The sequence below is a fragment of the Doryrhamphus excisus genome, linkage group LG1, assembly GCF_037039965.1.
Source record: "Doryrhamphus excisus strain RoL-2023G ecotype Guam linkage group LG1, RoL_Dexc_Guam_v1.1, whole genome shotgun sequence".
Taxonomy (NCBI): Eukaryota; Metazoa; Chordata; class Actinopteri; order Syngnathiformes; family Syngnathidae; genus Doryrhamphus; species Doryrhamphus excisus.
In genome coordinates, this window is record NC_136357.1 from 27,884,583 (window position 1) to 27,906,625 (window position 22,043).

General features: G+C 36.4%; 2 protein-coding genes and 1 long non-coding RNA gene across 3 annotated transcripts in view; 1 reads left to right on the forward strand and 2 right to left on the reverse strand.

Annotated features, from left to right (window-relative positions):
• Position 1: 1 nt before the first annotated feature.
• The window catches only part of LOC131132320 (uncharacterized), a 48,875-nt gene continuing 26,833 nt past the window's right edge, over positions 2–22,043 (forward strand). Inside the window, exons 1-4 of the long non-coding RNA XR_013628078.1 lie at positions 2–1,242; positions 6,227–6,311; positions 6,538–6,624; positions 6,825–6,871. This is a non-coding gene — a long non-coding RNA (uncharacterized LOC131132320). The remainder of the gene's footprint in view (positions 1,243–6,226; positions 6,312–6,537; positions 6,625–6,824; positions 6,872–22,043) is intronic.
• LOC131132412 (polycystin-1-like protein 2) lies at positions 3,448–11,628 on the reverse strand. The gene is made up of 9 exons (XM_078793783.1): positions 11,454–11,628; positions 9,812–9,990; positions 9,554–9,700; positions 9,279–9,481; positions 7,873–8,060; positions 6,713–6,845; positions 6,142–6,641; positions 4,954–5,038; positions 3,448–3,752 (listed from the first exon to the last, which is right to left on the reverse strand). The coding sequence occupies exons 1-9, from the start codon at positions 11,547–11,549 to the stop codon at positions 3,706–3,708; spliced, it is 1,578 nt and encodes a 525-aa protein (XP_078649909.1). The 5' UTR covers positions 11,550–11,628; the 3' UTR covers positions 3,448–3,705.
• Positions 11,757–14,607, reverse strand: LOC144899784 (polycystin-1-like protein 2). The gene is made up of 3 exons (XM_078793127.1): positions 14,485–14,607; positions 14,165–14,384; positions 11,757–12,138 (listed from the first exon to the last, which is right to left on the reverse strand). The coding sequence occupies exons 1-3, from the start codon at positions 14,605–14,607 to the stop codon at positions 11,807–11,809; spliced, it is 675 nt and encodes a 224-aa protein (XP_078649253.1). The 3' UTR covers positions 11,757–11,806.

The window sequence follows — 22,043 nt, forward strand, 5'->3', positions numbered from 1 at the left end:
AATCTCTTGCCGCTTTTCATCCCCGAACCCGTCCAGCAAGACGCACAGGTCGGTTCAGCTTGCACAATGTTTGTGTTACAAGGTTTCTGTTGCTGTATATCTTCACACGGTGAGCGGCCATGACGCATACGATTGATAAAAACACAGGTTTCCTGTTTCTGTTACTCTTATGGCGCTCTTAAGCTGCATATGTTTTTTTTAATGAAATATCTTTTACATATAAATACTGATAGTCATAGTTCTCCGCGTTTGCCTTAAACGTGTCCATCGAGGATGTTCATAAATTTACAGCAACATAAGAAGATACTATAGCTACTATGGAGGAGGGTTAAAAACACTACCAAAAACTGTTAATTACTATAAGATGATTTTACTATGTACAATAAAAATTACCATTTTATTTGCAAAAAAAATGTCAATTTTCATCTGCATCATTTATGGATATTTGTGAATAGAATTTAAAGCTAATTATGTAAGTAGTTTAAGTAAAAAAATAAACTTTGTGAGAGCCCAATATTGAAAAGTTAAATTGTTAGCCACCACTAGAGGGCGCTCAACGTAATTAAAGTGGCGATTAAAGTGACACCTGTACAATAAAAATTACCATTTTATTTGCAAAAAAATGTCAATTTTCATCTGCATCCATTATGGACATTTGTGATTAGAATTTAAACCTAATTATGTAAGTAGTTTAAGTAAAAAACTAAACTTTATGAGAGCCCAAGATTGAAAAGTTAAATGGTTAGCCACTCTGTTAGCCACCACTAGATGGCGGCTCAACGTAATTAAAGTGGCGATTAAAGTGACTAAAACACCCAGTCACTAGTCCACATGTGACTACTAGCTAGTTTTTTACTAGTCTTTATTTTTTTTTAAAAAAGGCTAGTTTTACTACTGAGGCCACCGCAATAAGTCATTACAAAGCCACCCGGACATTAGCCATATACTAGCTTACATATGAAAACAAATGTTCCAACAAAGTATCGCGAGATTTCTTGTTGGGTAATGGGATTCAAGATGGCTGAAAAGAATCCGTTTCTAATGTACAGCTACGTATGTACGATAACCAAGGCAACCTTTTTAATATCTCTTCAAAGTCGGAGGTGGACATACACAAAAAATGAATATAGTCTTTAAATAATATTATATATATTGTGCTGTCATGGATTTGGACGTTTCTGATTTGTTTGAAAAATCATTTTTGAACTTCACCTCGTTGGTTCTACTCGTCCAAGCCTCAAGGTTAGTATCACGCTCAGACAATTCAAACACTTGCTGATACTATTTTGAATGTGTTTTTATTTGCCACAATTCATTGGTTTTTGTCAAATCTCTCCCAATAAAAACGACATATAAAAAGTACTTGATTTAAGTACTTAATTTGTAAATTCAAAGATCCAAAAATGTATTTATTATAATCACAATAAGATAGACTCCACTCGGTTTCAAGGTCTTGGGTGAGCTTTAGCCTAAGCTGACAAATAATGTCAAAATAATGTCAAAATAATGTCTATCATACAGTTCCACATTAATATATTATAATTATATTGTCCAAACCAACCCAGAAATACTTATAATGTACAGAGGAACCCCAGTTCGATAAACAAAATGGCGACCGGAACCGGAAGTCATCCGTGCATGATGTCAACAACAATTGACACTCAAAAAACGTCAACACCAAACATGTTTTTATAATTTTTACATACATAAATCAATTCTAAATGCATATAAATTATGAATAAACTGAATAAATCAACATTTAATGGTACTTTTACCTTTTTTGTAGACATGACTTACACAGAGATCACCTTTCTTCAAACATGTCTTACAAAAGAGCTAAAACTAACCTTTTATTCATCATTTATATGTATGTTGTTTGTTTTATGTATGTTAAACTGTTACTTGTAAAACATTTTTAATTATTCTAACAAAGGTTAACTGTAATGTGCAATTGGAATTGTTTGGTTGATATGAATATTTTGGTATACTATATGTACATAGTATATATATTTATACATATTTTGGTGATGGTGGTTGGAGTCGAGCTTTTCGACGGAGTATTAGGGTCACATTGAGAAAAAAAAATCGGAGATTTCCAGAATAAAGTAAAATATTAAGCGTTATCATTCTGGTACATTTATGACTTGTTCCCTTAAATTTACAACTTTATTCTTTATTTTTAGCTATGAAAAAGGCGGACTTACGTGACCTTCGGCCTTGAACAAAGGTAATATTATGACTTTTTTCTCTTAATTTACTACTTTATTTTTGTACATTTGCAACTATTTTTCTCACAAATTGTACAATTTATTGTCCCGTGACTTATGTGAACTTTTTTTGTGAATGTGAATTTTTTCTCATAAATTTCAGATTTTTTTATTTTTGTACATTTGCAATTTTTTTTCTTCTTAAATTGGTGACTTTTTTTCTCGTAAATGCACACGTTATTTTCTTGTGTCTTTACAACTTGATTGTTGTAAATTTCAGACTTTATTGTGGAAGTCTGATTATTTTAATACTCCCTCGTAGCGGGCATTGCTTGAGACAGCTATGAAATGGGGGAACTTTTTTTTTGTAATTTGATTTTCTGACTTTTTTCTCCTAAATTTATGATGGTTTTTTTTACATTTGCAAATTTTTCTTGTCAATTTCAGACTTTTTTCCTCCTAAATTTATGATTTTTTTACATTTGAAATTTTTTCTTGTTAATTTCAGACTTTTTTCTCCTAAATTTATGATTTTTTTTTTACATTTGCAAATTTTTCTTGTAAATTTCAGACTTTTTTCTCCTTAATTATGATGGTTTTGTACATTTGCAAATTTTTCTTGTAAATTTCAGACTTTTTTCTCCTAAATTTATGATGTTTTTTTACATTTGCAATTTTTTCTTGTGAATTTCAGACTTTTTTCTCCTAAATTTATGATTTTTTTTTACATTTGCAAATTTTTCTTGTCAATTTCAGACTTTTTTCTCCTAAATTTATGATTTTTTTTACATTTGCAAATTTTTCTTGTAAATTTCAGACTTTTTTCTCCTAAATTTATGATGGTTTTTTTTTTACATTTGCAAATTTTTTCACGTATATTTTTGACTTTTTTTCTCATAAATTTACAACCCATTTTCTAATGATGTTACAACTTTATTTTTGTAAATTTACAGCTTTATTCTTGAAATAATTTTTATGGCTTTTTTTTCTCAGAAATGTATAACTTTTTTATCATAAATGTGCAACTTTATTCCTGTAAATTTGTGACATTTTCCTGGCAAATTTATTACTTTTTTCTGATAAAATTTCGACTTTTTTTCTCATAAATTGAGGACCCATTTTCTAATGATGTTACAACTTTATTCTTAAAATAATTTTTATGGCTTTTTTTTCTCAGAAATGTATAACTTTTTTGTCATAAATGTGTAACTTTATTCCTGTAAATTTGTGACATTTTTCTGGCAAATTTATTACTTTTTTCTGGTAAATTTTCATCTTTTTTTTTCGTAAATTTCTATACTGCGTCGTGAAGCTAACTGGCATCCGTTCCATATTTACAGCCAATTTTTTTATCTTGTATTTTCTTCCTCCAGTTCAGTTGTTGGCTCGACATTCCATGAATCCTTAAGCGGCATGCACTAGGAAGCACACACAATGTGAAATTTATTCCGCTAGACAGAACCAGAAGGAAAAAGGTTGAGGGTGTTTTGCAGTCTCCTCAGAGCGAATCCCTGCCAGAGTAACGCCTGCACTTGTCTTCTTGTTCTGTTCAATGAAAGAGACACAGCAGTCAGTCAGTCGGTATCACAGCACCAAGTGTTGATACCATACAGCACGCTCAGGAGGAAATCCATCTCTTCTGTAACCATGGTTACATGGCATCCCTCGGCCGAGTGGAACGGGTGCCTCTACTTTATGAATTATGAATGAGAAGTCTGGATTGATGTGACCAAAAAAAAAAAAAAAACTTATTTCACTCTCCTAAAGTTGCCCGCTGTTGAACATTTTTCTATATCGGCACGCGCCACTTCCTAAATATATAATTTAAAATTATATGTTTATAATTAGCAGTAATTTTACAAGAATAAAATAAAACAGAAAAAAATAGAGAAAAAAAATAAATTTTATGATTTTTAAAAAAGCATCTTTTGTAAAAAATTAAATTTTTTTCTTACAAAAAATGATTATAGTAGCATAAAGTTGAAATATGCTTTTTTAAAAGTCATAATATTATTACATATAAACAAAATAATAATTTTTGACAGAAAAAAACAGAAAAAATAGAGAATAAAATGTAATTTTTTTCTTACAAAAAATTATTATAGTAGCATAAAGTTGAAATATTAAATACAAAAGATGCTTTTTAAAAAGTCATTATATTATGACATATAAACAAAATAATAATGTTTGGAAAATTAGGTTGTGGAAAAAGGTAGAATCATGCCAGAATTAAAAAATTGTGTCATTTTACAAGAATAAAGTCAAAATATTAAGAGAAAATTGTTATATTATGAGGAAAAATAATGTCATTTTAGTTGCATAATATTGAAATACCAGGACAAAAATAATATATTTAATATATATATAAGTTTTGATATGAGAGACAAATAAAGTGGTGATTCTGGGAGAATTGGGTTGCAAGAATAAAGTCAAAATATTATGAGAATAAAGTTGTAATTATAAGAAGAATTTTTATTTTTTTTTAAATGTGAAATTGTTGGAAAAACAGCTGTAATTTTTACAGGAATAAAGTCAAAATATCGAGAAAAAAAATCTTAACAAGAAAAGGTCGCAATTTTACGAGAATGACGTAATATTATGAGGAAAAATAATATTTTAGTAGCAGAAAAAAGTATCACAGAAAAGATACTTGAAAAAAAATCATAATATTACGAGAAACAAAACAAAGTTGTGGGTTTTTTTTTTGGAAAATTTATATAAAAGACATAAAGACATAATTCCTTACCCGACAAAATCTGTTCAATTTCTTCAGTTTCCTCCACAGCGACAGGTTTAAGCAACAGAGCGAAAAAGACAGCAACTCCAATCACCTTGAAATGCAAATACAAAATAAATGTTACTATATCATATGAACTGTGCTATCCATACACAAATATCACCTTATACAACTGAAGACACAGACAGTACAATCTTAGTACTGTTTTTCTAAAATTATTAACAAAAAATTGTCCATATTCTTGACCTAAATGATGCATTTTTCAAGCATATAAATGGCAAAATCAACCAATTTAAGGCATTCAGAAGACTAGCGACTGAAGTTTATCGGCGACGAGAGTCTGTGGGAGGAAACCGGAGTACCCGGAGAAAACCCACGCATGCACGGGGAGAACATGCAAACTCCACACAGAGATGGCCGAGGGTGGAATTGAACTCGGGTCTCCTAGCTGTGAGGCCTGCGTGCTAACCACTCCAAAAATATCGACTAGAATAAGACGGTATCGACTTCAGATGATACTTGCTTTAAAACAGAGATATCCCATCCGCCCCTGCGCTTCAGAAGGCAGCGGATGCAGCTGGAGGGACCCAGCAGAGGTGGACAAACCTGCTTTTCATTCATTTAGCCAATCACAGGGCGCATATAGAGGAAAAACAACCATCCACACTCATACCTATTCATACCTATGGATAATTTGGAGTCGCTAATTAACCTAGCATGTTTTTTTTGGAATGTGGGAGGAAACCGGAGTACCCGGAGAAAACCCACGCATGTGCGGGGAGAACATGATTTATTATTATTTATTATTTATTATTTATTATTTATTATTTATTATTTATTATTTATTATTTATTATTTATTATTTATTATTTATTATTTATTATTTATTATTTATTATTTATTATTTATTATTTATTATTTATTATTTATTATTTATTAATGAGGTTAATCATTGACTTTTTGTATAAAATTTGTAGTTGTTCCAAAATGTTGTGTTGCTGCTGGATGTTCATAATATCCGAGTGATACTTTAAGGTTGTTTTCTTTTGCAAAACAGGAAGGAAGAATGACTACTACGTCAACGTTGCCACAAAACAGAGTAAGTCATGTTTTGGAAACACTTATTCCGAGAATTATGCACGTCACAAAAACATCTTTTCATATTAGGTTGCTATAATTTGCATAATTTGGACCAACCTTGAGAGGCTGTAATATGAAGATGCTCTGGAAGAGGGACAACCCCAGAGACATGATCCACTTAATGGACTTTCCTCTGCCGTAGTCAAACCCATAGAGCAACGTGAAAAAAGTGGACACGGCGCTGAGGGAAAGCAACAGGAACCACCCAAGGAACACGCACCACCACGGTAACCAGCACCCCATCGTCGTCCGCTTCTTCTTCTTCTTCACGACAGGAAACGGGCTGTACAGCAGAAGAATAATCAGACAAAGATAACAAATAATACGACAACGCATGCTAATACGTTTAGCTAGTGGAGCTAACCAGTATGCCAAGTGACTTCTGAAGACCATATCGGTTTTGCGCACCAGAAGGTTAGTCAAGTCTAATGCTTGTTTGTACTCTGAAATCAGGAACTTCTTCTCGGCGAACATCTCCAGGCACATCAGGAGGTGACAAAGTGCGGCTAGGAGGAATTTACTGCAGTAAACCCAGTGAAGGTCACTCTCAGCTTCACCTTCACACACACAAAAATACAAATATTAGCTCTTTTTTTGTACGTCTCCTCACTCTTTGTATGAGTACTACCTTGCATAACGTGGATTAATTCATGTATTTTATTCAAGGCTGTGCAGAGATCAGTCGCAGATTCCAAAATGTGCGTTGTCTCCATTTTGTTGCGTTGGCTTCTGCTCACCAGAAAAAGGACCTTCTCGGTTTCCTGGGAAGGACAAACAACAAATCAATGTGAGTACATGATCTAAACATTGACTTAAGTCATATCCACTGGAGTCATTCAAACAATAATAAGGGTACACCCTGGACTGGTCGCCAGCCAATCACAGGGCACTTTTAGACAAATTTTTATTTTTATTTTTATTTTTATTTTTATTGTTTTTTATTTTTTATTTTTTATTTTTATTTTTATTTTTATTTTTATTTTTATTTTTATTTTTATTTTTATTTTTATTTTTATTTTTATTTTTATTTTTATTTTTATTTTTATTTTTATTTTTATTTTTATTTTTATTTTTATTTGTATTTGTATTTGTATTTGTATTTGTATTTGTATTTGTATTTGTATTTGTATTTTTATTTTTATTTTTTAATTTTTTTATTGTAATTTTTTTATTTGTATTTGTATTGTATTTTTTTTATTTTAATTTAATTTAATTTAATTTAATTTAATTTAATTTAATTTAATTTAATTTAATTTAATTTAATTTAATTTAATTTAATTTAATTTAATTTAATTTAATTTAATTTAATTTAATTTAGAGCGCTTGTCCAGACAAGTCGAAAAACAAGTTGTACATTTACAAGAATCAAGTTGTGATATTATGAAGAAAAATTATTTTTTTTTATAATTTAATTTAATTTAATTTTCTACTGCTTTTCTTCACGAGGGTCGCGGAGGGTGCTGGAGCCTATCCCAGCTGTCTTTGGGCGAGAGGCGGGGTACACCCTGGACTGGTTTGGTTTACTTTACTTTACTTTACTTTAATTTAATTTAATTTAATTTAATTTAATTTAATTTAATTTAATTTAATTTAATTTAATTTAATTTAATTTAATTTAATTTAATTTAATTTAATTTAATTTAATTTAATTTAATTTAATTTATCGCGCTTGTCCAGACAAACAACAAATCAATGTGAGTACATAATCAAAACATTGACTTAAATCATATCCACTGGAGTCATTCAAACAATAATAATAATTTATGCTATTCAAGTTACAAAACGTACCTTTAGAATGGTTGGCATGGTAACCAACTGCTGTTTCAAGGTTTCCTCTGAGATGTTTCTATGAGACTTGGAAACCACGCGGGGTCTGATGCTTCGGAAGATGGTAATGATGAGAATGTTTATTGGAAACATGAGAAGACCGCTCTCGGCGCCCACCATGATGTCCTGCCAGGTGATCTGCAGTGAACCTGGGCAGGGTCGGCATAGTAGTAGTAGCAGCAACACGGACAGTTAGAAGTGACATGCAAACGTTGTGTAATGCACAGGACCTGGACCTGGACCTGGACTTTGTCTTAAATATCAAGTTTGTATATAATTTCATAATTTATAGCGCTTGTCCAGACAAGTCGAAAAAACAAGTTGTACATTTACAAGAATCAAGTTGTAATATTATGAAGACAAATTATTTTTTAATAATTTAATTTAATTTTCTACTGCTTTTCTTCACGATGGTCGCGAGGGATGCTGGATTGGTGCAGCCAATCACAGGGCACATATAGACAAATTTAATTTAATTTAATTTAATTATTTTAATTATTTTAATTTAATTTAATTTCTACTGCTTTTCTTCACGAAGGTCACGGGGGGTGCTGGAGCCTATCCCAGCTGTCTTTGGGCGAGAGGCGGGGTACACCCTGGACTGGTATTTAATTTAATTTAATTTAATTTAATTTAATTTAATTTAATTTAATTTAATTTAATTTAATTTAATTTAATTTAATTTAATTTAATTTAATTTAATTTAATTTAATTTAATTTAATTTTGAAAAAAGTTGTAAATTTACAAGAATCAAGTTGTAATATTATGAAGAATTTTTTTTTTTAATAATTTAATTTAATTTAATTTTCTGCTGCTTTTCTTCACAAGGGTTGCGGGGGTGCTGGAGCCTATCCCAGCTGTCTTTGGGCGAGAGGCAGGGTGCACCCTGAACTGGTCACCAGCGAATCACAGGTTATTTTATTTTATTTAATTTTATTTAATTTTATTTTATTTAATTTTATTTAATTTTATTTTATTTAATTTTATTTTATTTTATTTTATTTTATTTTATTTTATTTTATTTTATTTTATTTTATTTTATTTTATTTTATTTTATTTTATTTTATTTTATTTTATTTTATTTTATTTTATTTTATTTTATTTTATTTTATTTTATTTTATTTTATAGATTAAATATTAAAGGAGGCCTATTATGTATAGAGTCGTAGACTCCTATAGAGGAGCTACACACAATAACCAGCAGAGGAAGCTTTCGAAATCTTCCAGAATCTACACCTATTCCGACTGTATTTCTTTGGATTTCGTGCTTCTATAATAATAATAATAATAATAATAATAATAATAATAATAATAATAATAATAATAATAATAATAATAATAATAATAATAATAATAAAAGATTCACCAACAGTGAAGACCACCGGCGAGTCCTCATTCTCCGGAATGTTCCAAAATGCGATATTGATGGCCATGGTGCAGAGGAGTAGACTCATGCAACAGGAAACTCTCTGAACCCGAGTGAACGGACTCCGCGAGGGAGGATCCACGATGGACACCCAAATATGTTCATCCCTAAAACCGGTTGATGTTCGGTTCTGAAAAATATTCCTGAGAGAAAAAAAAAAGAAGTCAAGAAGTTGTATCTTCCGAGTCGGAGCTATGAAGATCTCAAGACCTTACCTGAAGCAGGCGACCTCGCAGTTCTTTGCAGCGTTGAAGGTTTTCTTAGTCATTCCGTCTCCACGCTCGCTGCTTACCCAGCAGTCGCAAAGGAAGTACCAAACTTGTCGAGTTTGAAGATCTTGTACGGTCACCTTGTTTATATACCTTAACATTACAAACAGTATGTAAACGGTCCAAAACCCTAATCAGACCTCCAGTCGCAAAATATACACGACTTTTCTCGACTTTGAGATTGCGCTCCGGTCTCTCGCCTACCATGATGGACGACCTCCAGAGTTGTCGTGCTGTAGCTTAAGGTTCTGCACTTCACCCAGTGGGAAGGGCGTGGCCATCAGAAACATATCCAAAGCTCCCCTCTCAAACACGGGCTTGTCGGGATCTGTGAGGTGGTGCGTGTCGCTTTGTCCCTCCGAGCCAATCAACGCCACCGTGACCTAATTGGAAGGCACGATGTATGATGTAGTATATACTGAGTGGACTTCACTCGCCAGAGTTATTTGTATCGAGTGTGTTGCTGTGTTTGACTTATCACGGATTACGTGGCCTGTCAGAGACTGGAGGACTGTATGCGGGTATTGGAATGAGAGTTCCCCAACTTATTAGACATAAAAACTTATTTCCATCTGCGAGTTAACTATGGACAAAAAATGTGATTAATCGCGATCAAATCGATTGACAGCCCTTGTTTATATGTATGTGTGTATGTATGTATGTATGTATATATGTGTGTGAGTATTTATATGTGTGTATATATATATATGTGTGTGTGTGTGTATGTATGTATGTATGTATGTATGTATATATATATGTACGTATATGTATGTATGTATGTGTGTATATGTATGTAAGTATGTATGTGTGTATATATGTATGTATGTATATGTGTATGTATGTATACGTATATGTATATACGTATGTGTGTATATGTATGTACGTATGTGTGTACGTATGTATGTGTGTATGTATGTGTGTATATGTATGTATATATATATGTGTGTGTATATGTATATATGTAAGTATATATGTGTATATGTATGTATGTATGTGTGTATATGTATGTATGTGTGTATATATGTATGTGTGTATATATGTGTATATATGTGTACATACGTATGTGTGTATACGTATGTATGTACGTATGTATGTATGTGTATATACGTATATATGTATGTGTGTATATGTATGTAAGTATGTATGTGTGTATATATGTATGTATATGTGTATGTATGTACTATGTATGTATATATGTGTATATACGTATGTGTGTGTGTATGTATGTATATGTGTGTATATACGTATGTGTGTATATGTATGTACATATGTGTGTATATGTATGTATGTGTGTATATATGTGTATATACGTATGTGTGTATATGTATGTACGTATATGTATGTACGTATATGTATGTACGTATATGTATGTACGTATGTGTGTTTGTATGTATGTGTGTATATGTATATATGTATGTATATATATATGTCTATATGTATATATGTGTGTGTATGTATGTATATATGTGTATATATGTATGTGTGTATATATGTATGTGTGTATGTATATATGTGTATATCCGTATGTGTGTATATGTATGTATGTATATGTATGTAGTATGTATGTGTGTATATCTATCTATATATGTATGTAAGTATGTATGTGTGTATATGTATATATGTAAGTATATATGTGTGTGTATGTATGTATATATGTGTATATATGTGTGTGTATGTATGTATATATGTGTATATACGTGTACATATGTGTATATATATATATATATATGTATATGTGTTTCACATTAAGATTGTAAATTCCAAAAAAGGGCAGTTCCCCTTTAAGATGAGATATTTCCAACAAGTTTAGTCAGTATTGTGTATCTTTAGAACCCTTCAGACTTACATTAGCAGTGGTGCCTGCGTTCTTGCGGTGGCCAGTCTGGACGCTGATCAGATAGTTGTACTGCGAACATGGATGGTTGTCTTCCAGCAGAGTCATTTTCCTCTGACGTGACCATTATTGGAGTCATACAAATATGATAACAAGAAAACAAGATGATAAGAGCATCCATAAGGGACGACAATGACACTTGCATGAACTCACTCGGGACCGTGACCTGCGGTCGGCATAGCAAGCCCACATGAGAGTGACCAGGTAGAGGCTGAAGAAAGCACAGAGCAGGGCCAAAACCACATAGTTTTGCGACACGGTCCCAAACAACTCAGCTGTGCGCGTTATGTCCACGTAGTTCGGCATCACAAAGAACGAACCCCCGAAAAGTGTGAGGTGGTTGCAGCGACAATGTAATTGAATCTGAGTGCTTTGCTCCCCGACCTGGGGGTAAAAAAACCATACCGGTGATTTTGATACTGATATTTGATATTGTTGTTGTTGAGGGGCGTCACCTGGCAGCCGTCTGTACTCCAAGTCTGCCGGTCTACGCTCCAGTACATGCACTTGGTCATAAAAGAGGTGATGCTCAGCGTCAGGCCTGGTTCCCACGTGGAGTTGAAGAGTCGGATGCTGATGTACCACACCCCCGGCGTTTGCTCTAGCAACTCTGGGGTTATCATCCACTGGTAGCCTCCTTAGCAAAACAAAACAAAACAGCATAATTAACGGCTATAACAACTTATTTATACATTCATTTTCTACCGCTTTTTCCTCACGGGTACACCCTGGACTGGTGGCCAGCCAATCACAGGGCACATATAGACAAACAACCATTCACACTCACATTCATACCTATGGACAATTTGGAGTCGCTAATTAACCTAGCATGTTTTTGGAATGTGGGAGGAAACCTGCAACATGCAAACATGCAAACTCCACACAGAGATGGCCGAAGGTGGAATTGAACCCTGGTCTCCTCGCTGTGAGGTCTGCGCGCTAACCACTCGACCGCCGTGCCGCCCTTATTTATACATTTGTTTACTTAAATTCATGCATTCAGTTGGTGTTTAAGAGTAGCTACTGTATAGTGGTGTGTCAGTCATGAACGAACGGGTCAAAAGAACTTTCCGTTCACAAAAAAAGAAGTAGTTCTTTGGACCCGTTCGTTCATGACTGACACACCACTAGTCATCACATGTTGTTGCGCAGTTGAGTCAGAATGAACGTGAACATGAGTAAATGAACTGACTCGACAAATACTCGTTCAGTCCGTTCAGTTGCAAATGCTTTATTTTGATTGGCTGGAGAGTCAGTTCATTCCGTTCACAGAAAAAGAACTAGTTTTTTGGACCCGTTCGTTCATGACCGAGACACCACTAGTCATCACGTGTTGTTGCGCAGTTGAGTCAGAATGAACGTGAACATGAGTAAATGAAGTGACTCGACAAATACTCGTTCAGTCCGTTCAGTTGCAAATGCTTTATTTTGATTGGCTGGAGAGTCAGTTCATTCCGTTCACAGAAAAATAACTAGTTTTTTGGATCCGTTCGTTCATGACCGAGACATCGACACCACTATTCATCACGTGTTGTTGCGCAGTTGAGTCAGAACGAACGTGAACATGAGTGAACGAACTGACCCGACAAATACTCGTTCAGTCCGTTCAGTTGCAAATGCTTTATTTTGATTGGCTGGAGAGTCAGTTCATTCCGTTCACAGAAAAAGAACTATTTTTTTGGATCCGTTCGTTCATGACCGAGACATCGACACCACTATTCATCACGTGTTGTTGCGCAGTTGAGTCAGAATGAACGTGAACATGAGTGAACGAACTGAACCGACAAATACTCGTTCAGTCCGTTCAGTTGCAAATGCTTTATTTTGATTGGCTGGAGAGTCAGTTCATTCCGTTCCCAAAAAAAGAACTAGTTTTTTGGACCCGTTCGTTCATGACCGAGACACCACTAGTCATCACGTGTTGTTGCGCAGTTGAGTCGGAACGTACGTGAACATGAGTGAACGAACTGACTCGACAAATACTCGTTCAGTCCGTTTTAATGAATTATCACATCTTTCAAAAATAGTCATGACAAATTAAAGTTATTTGATACATTTTAGGCCGAGTGGTCAGCACACAGTCCACACAGCTAGGAGACCCGGGTTCGATTCCGCCCTCGGCCATCTCTGTGTGGAGTTTGCATGTTCTCCCCGTGCATGCGTGGGTTTTCTCCGGGTACTCCGGTTTCCTCCCACATTCCAAAAACATGCTAGGTTAATTTGCGACTCCAAATTATTAGTATAAAATGTGAGTGTGAATGGTTGTTTGTCTATATGTGCCCTGTGATTGGCTGCCTAATGTCTACTATATTGTCTGGTAGGAGAGTAACGGTGACTATAGGGGTGTTATTTCATGGCTAGAGGGCTCTGATACAAGGTCGTAAACAGTTTTTTTTTATACTGTAATGATAAAAATGTGGCTACACGGTGGTTGAGTGGTTAGTGCGCAGGCCTCACAGCTAGGAGACCCGAGTTCAAATTCCACCCTCGTTCATCTCTGTGTGGAGTTTGCGTGGGTTTTTCTCCGGGTACTCCGGTTTCCTCCCACATTCCAAAAACATGCCAAGTTAATTAGCGACTCCAAAATTGTCCATAGGTATAAAATGTGAGTGTGAATGGTTGTTTGTCTATATATGTGCCCTGTGATTGGCTGTATGTGTTACCTGTTTGGCTGAGGATGGTGGTGTTGGCAAAGTAGCTGGAATTAGGAGGTGACCCTTGAGACAGCGTAAGAACCAAAGACACGTTTCGATTGGGTTCCACTCTGATAACGACGGTCACGTTGGGGTCCGAGACGTTGAACGTGGTTAGCGCCTTTGAATTTTCGTCCAGTTTGACCGTGTGGTTGGTTGGCGGTGGAGCGTTGGGGCGGGGCATGAATATCTGAGCGGATATTTTTGAACAAAATGTCGGGAAAATCCCATGAATCCCAAATTGTTACCGATAAAGAAATACTATGAAAGTTTTCCTAGCATAGCTGTACCTCTATCATCTGCGTGAGGTTGACCAACTCGACATCTGACACTCCGTCGTTCAATATAAGACTGCAAACTGTTCCGCTGATGTTATCGTCAGACGGATGCGGATTCTCGGAGAATGTCACCATCTAAGAAGAAGAACCGCATCAGACAAAAACCACACAAGGTGACAGATATGGTACACAAACCTGAGCCAAGAGTCTTCGGTACTGGCCAATGTGCTTTTGGAGAACGGAATATGGCGGCATGATGATGTACTCGCCGTCTTCCACTGAGCCCAGAATTACGTTACCGAGGTCTTCGGGTGTGTGACTGAGTGAAGGAAGTGAAAAGTACAACTAGAACTGCAATTTTTAAGTGTTAACGTCTTTGTTTTTGTTTCTATCTTTCATGAGCGGAATCTACGCAGGCTCTCAAATGTTGTTTACCAGGAATGGATGGGGACCAAAATTGGATGAATGGATGGTTTCTGTTATTTTATTCTCTAATTAAGGGCTGTCCAAAGTGGGCCCCTGGCTGTTTATTGGGTTTTGGGTTTTTTTTGGCCCATCGCACATCTTAAAAATTGTACCCAAAAATAGTAAAAAAATTACAATGTGATATTCGGAGAAAAAAAAATTCAACCAAACCCTAAACCCTAAACCCAAAACCCAAAACCCAAAACCCTAAACCCTAAACCCTAAACCCAAAACCCTAAACCCTAAACCCTAAACCCAAAACCCAAAACCCTAAACCCTAAACCCTAAACCCTAAACCCTAAACCCTAAACCCTAAACCCAAAACCCAAAACCCAAAACCCTAGACCCTCGACCCTCGACCCTCGACCCTCGACCCTCGACCCTCGACCCTAAACCCTAAACCCAAAACCCAAAACCCAAAACCCAAAACCCAAAACCCAAAACCCACAACCCACAACCCACAACCCACAACCCACAACCCACAACCCACAACCCACAACCCACAACCCACAACCCACAACCCACAACCCACAACCCACAACCCACAACCCAAAACCCAAAACCCAAAACCCAAAACCCAAAACCCAAAACCCAAAACCCACAACCCACAACCCACAACCCACAACCCACAACCCACAACCCACAACCCACAACCCACAACCCACAACCCACAACCCACAACCCACAACCCACAACCCAAAACCCAAAACCCAAAACCCAAAACCCAAAACCCAAAACCCAAAACCCAAAACCCAAAACCCAAAACCCACAACCCACAACCCACAACCCACAACCCACAACCCACAACCCACAACCCACAACCCACAACCCACAACCCACAACCCACAACCCACAACCCACAACCCACAACCCACAACCCACAACCCAAAACCCAAAACCCAAAACCCAAAACCCAAAACCCAAAACCCAAAACCCAAAACCCAAAACCCAAAACCCAAAACCCAAAACCCAAAACCCTAAACCCTAAACCCTAAACCCTAAACCCTAAACCCTAAACCCTAAACCCTAAACCCTAAACCCTAAACCCTAAACCCTAAACCCAAAACCCAAAACCCAAAACCCAAAACCCAAAACCCAAAACCCAAAACCCAAAACCCAAAACCCTAAACTAAACTAAAGTTTATTTTGTCAGAATATTATGGAAATAAAGTCCAAATATTGTGGATATAAAGTCATAAGCTCGCCCCGTAAAAAAAAAAAAGTTTCGCCACCGTTGACGAAAAAACAACACTGTTTTGGACCGGCCTTTTATTGTGGCCAGTCTGGATGGATGATCTCATGCTCATCAAAGATGGGAACAAACTCGAGGACCAAACCTGCTCTGATAGACGGTGCCCGTCGAGTGCTTCATGACGATTCTCTGCGTTGTTGCCGAACCCAGCAGCAACGAAATGGTGCGAATAATCTCAAATATGTCCTCAAATAAAGACTGGGATAGGGTCAGGAATACAGGAGCATATTGGAACGGGAACGGGAACGGGAACGGGATTGGTGGTGGATTCTTCACAACTTACGCTTGGGTTGGGATTTGTGTGGAGGTCACATTTGTTCACGGAGATGTAAAGAATGGCGGTACTGCAGCTGATGATGCGACTGATTACGTCACTGTTTTCCACGGCAAGAGCGGGAGATACATTTCTAGTGCCTTCCAATAAATAGTGAATGAATTCATCCTGTAAAAAAATAATAAAGAAAAACAATATAATTCATATTTTTACAAATTTACAAATACATATTTCCCCACTGAGGGACGAATAAAGGCATATCTTAATCTTAACATTTTCAGTGAAACTATAGTACAGGGGTCTCAAACACGCGGCCCGCGGGCCAAATGTGGCCCGCAGGACACCAGTTTGAGGCCCCCGCCTTGATATGAAAGTTTAATGTCAGCGCGGCACCGCGCAAGTTTGATACGGATGCTGTATGGTATCATGTACCCAGAAAAAAATATTACGTTTGATTAATGTTCATGTTAAAGGTTAAATAACTGTTAATAGTTATCCTCCCTATCCGTGTGGAAGTGGTAATATTTGGGCTATTTAAGTTCATTCATTCATTTTCTACCGCTTATTTTCACGAGGGTCACTGGGGGTGCTGGAGCCTATCCCAGCTGTCTTCGGGCGAAAAACATGCAAACTCCACACAGAGACGGCCGAGGGTGGAATTGAACTCGGGTCTCCTAGCTGTGAGGCCTGCACGCTAACCACTCGACCGCCGTGCAGCCTGAATAAGAAAATTAATTTTTTGTATTTTTATTTTATTATTTTAAATTTATTATTATTTATATATATATTTATATTATTATTATATTATTATATTTAAATATATATATATTTATATATATAATTGTAAAAATTCATTCATTCATTTTCTACCGCTTATTCTCACGAGGGTCACTGGGGGTGCTGGAGCCTATCCCAGCTGTCTTCGGCCGAAAAACATGCAAACTCCACACAGAGACGGCCGGCCAATCACAGGGCACATATAGACAAACAACCATTCACACTCACATTCATACCTATGGACAATTTGGAGTGGCTAATTAACCTAGCATGTTTTTTTTGGAATGTGGGAGGAAACCGGAGTACCTGGAGAAAACCCACACAAACTCCACACAGAGATGGCCGAGGGTGGAATTGAACTCGGGTCTCTTAGCTGTGAGGCCTGCACGCTAACCACTCTCCACCGTGCAGCCCGAATAAGTCAATTTTTTTTTTATTATTTTTATTTGATTATTTTTAATATATGATCATTTATATATATATTTATATATTTTTTAAATATATATATATTATATATATATATAATTGTAAAAAATATTTTATTTTATTATTTATATTTTTAATATAAGTCGTACAATTTGAATGTTCAGAAAGTCCTTTGACTTGACATCGGCCTGATCCATAAATCTACACGGGTCCAGTTTTTTTTTTCGTAAAAAAAAAAATTCTGGCAATTTAAGGGCACTTCCGGTACTCACCCTACTTTCATCTGTAGGCTCGCCCGCTTCTGTTTCCATTCGTATGAGCTCATTTTCTGCTTCCTTTTGCACATAAACAATACTTGTCAGCCTAATGGACACAATGTATAATATATAATATATAATATATAATATAATTTAAATGTCTAAAAGTAAATCAAACAATCCCACCCAAAGAAGCTGGACAATGTTGTGGACATGGGGGGCCATCGGGTGGTCACTCCTTCTGACCCCTGAAAAAAAGAATAAGAAATAATGTCATAATGTCAAGAACGTCATACTTGATGCATCATATCATACTTGGAAAAATAACTCCTATGCAGCATATAGCATGATTTATTGCATTGTGTGATTGCATGAGACTCATTGCAAGTTAACGCAAACGCTTGATTGCAGTTGTTGCTACTAAGAACAATAACTCCTATGCAGCATTTAGCATGATTTTATTGCATCGCGTGATTGCTCGAGACTCATTGCAAGTTAACGCAAAACGCTTGATTGCAGTTGTTGCTACAAAGGGTGGCGCAATCTTGAAAAATAACTCCTATGCAGCATATAGCATGATTTATTGCATTGTGTGATTGCATGAGACTCATTGCAAGTTAACGCAAACGCTTGATTGCAGTTGTTGCTGCTATTAACAATAACTCCTATGCAGCATCTAGCATGATTTTATTGCATCGTGTGATTGCTCGAGACTCATTGCAAGTTAACACAAACGCTTGATTGCAGTTGTTGCTACTAAGAACAATAACTCCTATGCAGCATTTAGCATGCTTTATTGCATCGTGTGATTGCTCGAGACTCATTGCAAGTTAACGCAAACGCTTGATTGCAGTTGTTGCTACTAAGAACAATAACTCCTATGCAGCATTTAGCATGCTTTATTGCATTGTGTGATTGCTCGAGACTCATTGCAAGTTAACGCAAACGCTTGATTGCAGTTGTTGCTACTAAGAACAATAACTCCTATGCAGCATTTAGCATGCTTTATTGCATCGTGTGATTGCTCGAGACTCATTGCAAGTTAACGCAAACGCTTGATTGCAGTTGTTGCTACTAAGAACAGTAACTCCTATGCAGCATTTAGCATGCTTTATTGCATCGTGTGATTGCTCGAGATTCATTGCAAGTTAACGCAAACGCTTGATTGCAGTTGTTGCTACTAAGAACAATAACTCCTATGCAGCATTTAGCATGCTTTATTGCATTGTGTGATTGCTCGAGATTCATTGCAAGTTAACGCAAACGCTTGATTGCAGTTGTTGCTACTAAGAACAATAACTCCTATGCAGCATTTAGCATGCTTTATTGCATTGTGTGATTGCTCGAGACTCATTGCAAGTTAACGCAAACGCTTAATTGCAGTTGTTGCTACTAAGAACAGTAACTCCTATGCAGCATTTAGCATGCTTTATTGCATCGTGTGATTGCTCGAGATTCATTGCAAGTTAACGCAAACGCTTGATTGCAGTTGTTGCTACTAAGAACAGTAACTCCTATGCAGCATTTAGCATGCTTTATTGCATCGTGTGATTGCTCGAGATTCATTGCAAGTTAACGCAAACGCTTGATTGCAGTTGTTGCTACTAAGAACAGTAACTCCTATGCAGCATTTAGCATGCTTTACTGCATCGTGTGATTGCTCGAGATTCATTGCAAGTTAACGCAAACGCTTGATTGCAGTTGTTGCTACTAAGAACAGTAACTCCTATGCAGCATTTAGCATGCTTTATTGCATCGTGTGATTGCTCGAGATTCATTGCAAGTTAGCGCAAACGCTTGATTGCAGTTGTTGCTACTAAGAACAATAACTCCTATGCAGCATTTAGCATGCTTTATTGCATCGTGTGATTGCTCGAGATTCATTGCAAGTTAACGCAAAACGCTTGATTGCAGTTGTTGCTACAAAGGGTGGCCCAATCTTGAAAAAATAACTTTTATGCAGCATTGAGCATGCTTTTTTGGCATTGTGTGATTGCATGAGACTCATTGCAAGTTATCACAAAACGCTTGATTGCAGTTGTTGCTGCTAAGGGTGGCCCAACTCTGAAAAATAACTTCTTTGCAGCAATTAGCATGCTTTATTGCATCGTGTGATTGCTCGAGATTCATTGCAAGTTAACGCAAAATGCTTGATTGCAGTTGTTGCTACAAAGGGTGGCCCAACTTTGAAAAATAACTCCTATGCAGCATTTACCATGCTTTATTGCATTGTGTGATTGCATGAGACTCATTGCAAGTTATCACAAACGCTTGATTGCAGTTGTTGCTGCTAAGGGTGGCCCAACTCTGAAAAATAACTCCTATGCAGCATTTAGCATGCTTTATTGCATCGTGTGATTGCTCGAGATTCATTGCAAGTTAACGCAAAATGCTTGATTGCAGTTGTTGCTACAAAGGGTGGCCCAACTTTGAAAAATAACTCCTATGCAGCATTTACCATGCTTTATTGCATTGTGTGATTGCATGAGACTCATTGCAAGTTATCACAAACGCTTGATTGCAGTTGTTACTGCTAAGGGTGGCCCGACCTTGAAAAATAACTCTTATGCAGCATTTAGTATGATTTTATTGCATCGTGTGGCTGCATGAGACTCATTGCAAGGTATCACAAACGCTTGATTGCAGTTATCAAACCAGTCAAACCATCAATTCCAGTCTGACTTACGTGATCTGGATACCAATGTGCTCTGCAAACATGAATAACAAGACATGAAATGATGAAATTGCAATGCAGCGTTAAATTCCAGCTTCTCATTGGCTGCTATTCCTCACCTGCGTGTTTAGTGACGAGCGCAAACCTTTAAAAAATAATAAACAGCATGATTTTAATTTTAACTGCTCCGTACGTTAAAAATGGTGGGGGCGGGGGGGGGGGGGGGGGTTGGGGGTGTGTGTGATGTGACACCTACTGCGGGTGCAGATGAAGCCTCGTTTATGGTTGCAGTCCGACGACGTGACGAGCTGAAAAGGATTCTGCTTCACGTATGTGCAGCTGGTAGTGTCCTTGAAAGCACCACCGTCTTCTGTATTGGTTGCACAGTATGCATCCAAAGAGAATGTTACCTTGAATGCATCGCATGTTTGTGATTCAACCTTTTTTTTTTCCTCCCAAAAAATAGGCAATTTTTTTCATTCGAGTCGGTCATAATTACATTTTGTCCTGCCCAATTTTTAATCTGATTAATCACTGTTAAAATTGATTAATCATGATTAATCACATTTACAACTATGTCTGAAATATGCAAGAAAGGTAAATGATTATGTATATTTGTATGTATTAACAAACCAAATGAACATGCTTGCTTTATTGCATTGTGTGATTGCTCGAGACTCATTGCAAGTTAACGCAAACGCTTGATTGCAGTTGTTGCTACTAGGGTGGCCCAACCTTGAAAAATAACTCCTATGCAGCATTGAGCATGAATTATTGCATCGTGTGACTACATGAGACTCATTGCAAGTTAACGCAAACACTTGATTGCAGTTGTTGCTACTACGAACAATAACTCCTATGCAGCATTTAGCATGATTTTATTGCATTTTGTGATTGCTCGAGACTCATTGCAAGTTAACGCAAACGCTTGATTGCAGTTGTTATTGCTAAGGGTGGGCCAGCTTTGAAAAATAACTCCTATGCAGCATTTAGCATGATTTTATTGCATTGTGTGATTGCTCGAGACTCATTGCAAGTTAACGCAAACGCTTGATTGCAGTTGTTGCTACTAAGAACAATAACTCCTATGCAGCATTTAGCATGATTTTATTGCATTGTGTGATTGCATGAGACTCATTGCAAGTTATCGCAAACGCTTGATTGCAGTTGTTGCTACTAAGAACAATAACTCCTATGCAGCATTTAGCATGCTTTATTGCATTGTGTGATTGCATGAGACTCATTGCAAGGTATCACAAACGCTTGGTTGCAGTTGTTACTGCTAAGGGTGGCCCAACTTTGAAAAATAACTCCTATGCAGCATTTAGCATGATTTATTGCATCATGTGATTGCATGAGACTCATTGCAAGTTAACGGAAACGCTTGATTGCAGTTGTTGCTACTAAGAACAATAACTCCTATGCAGCAGTTAGCATGATTTATTG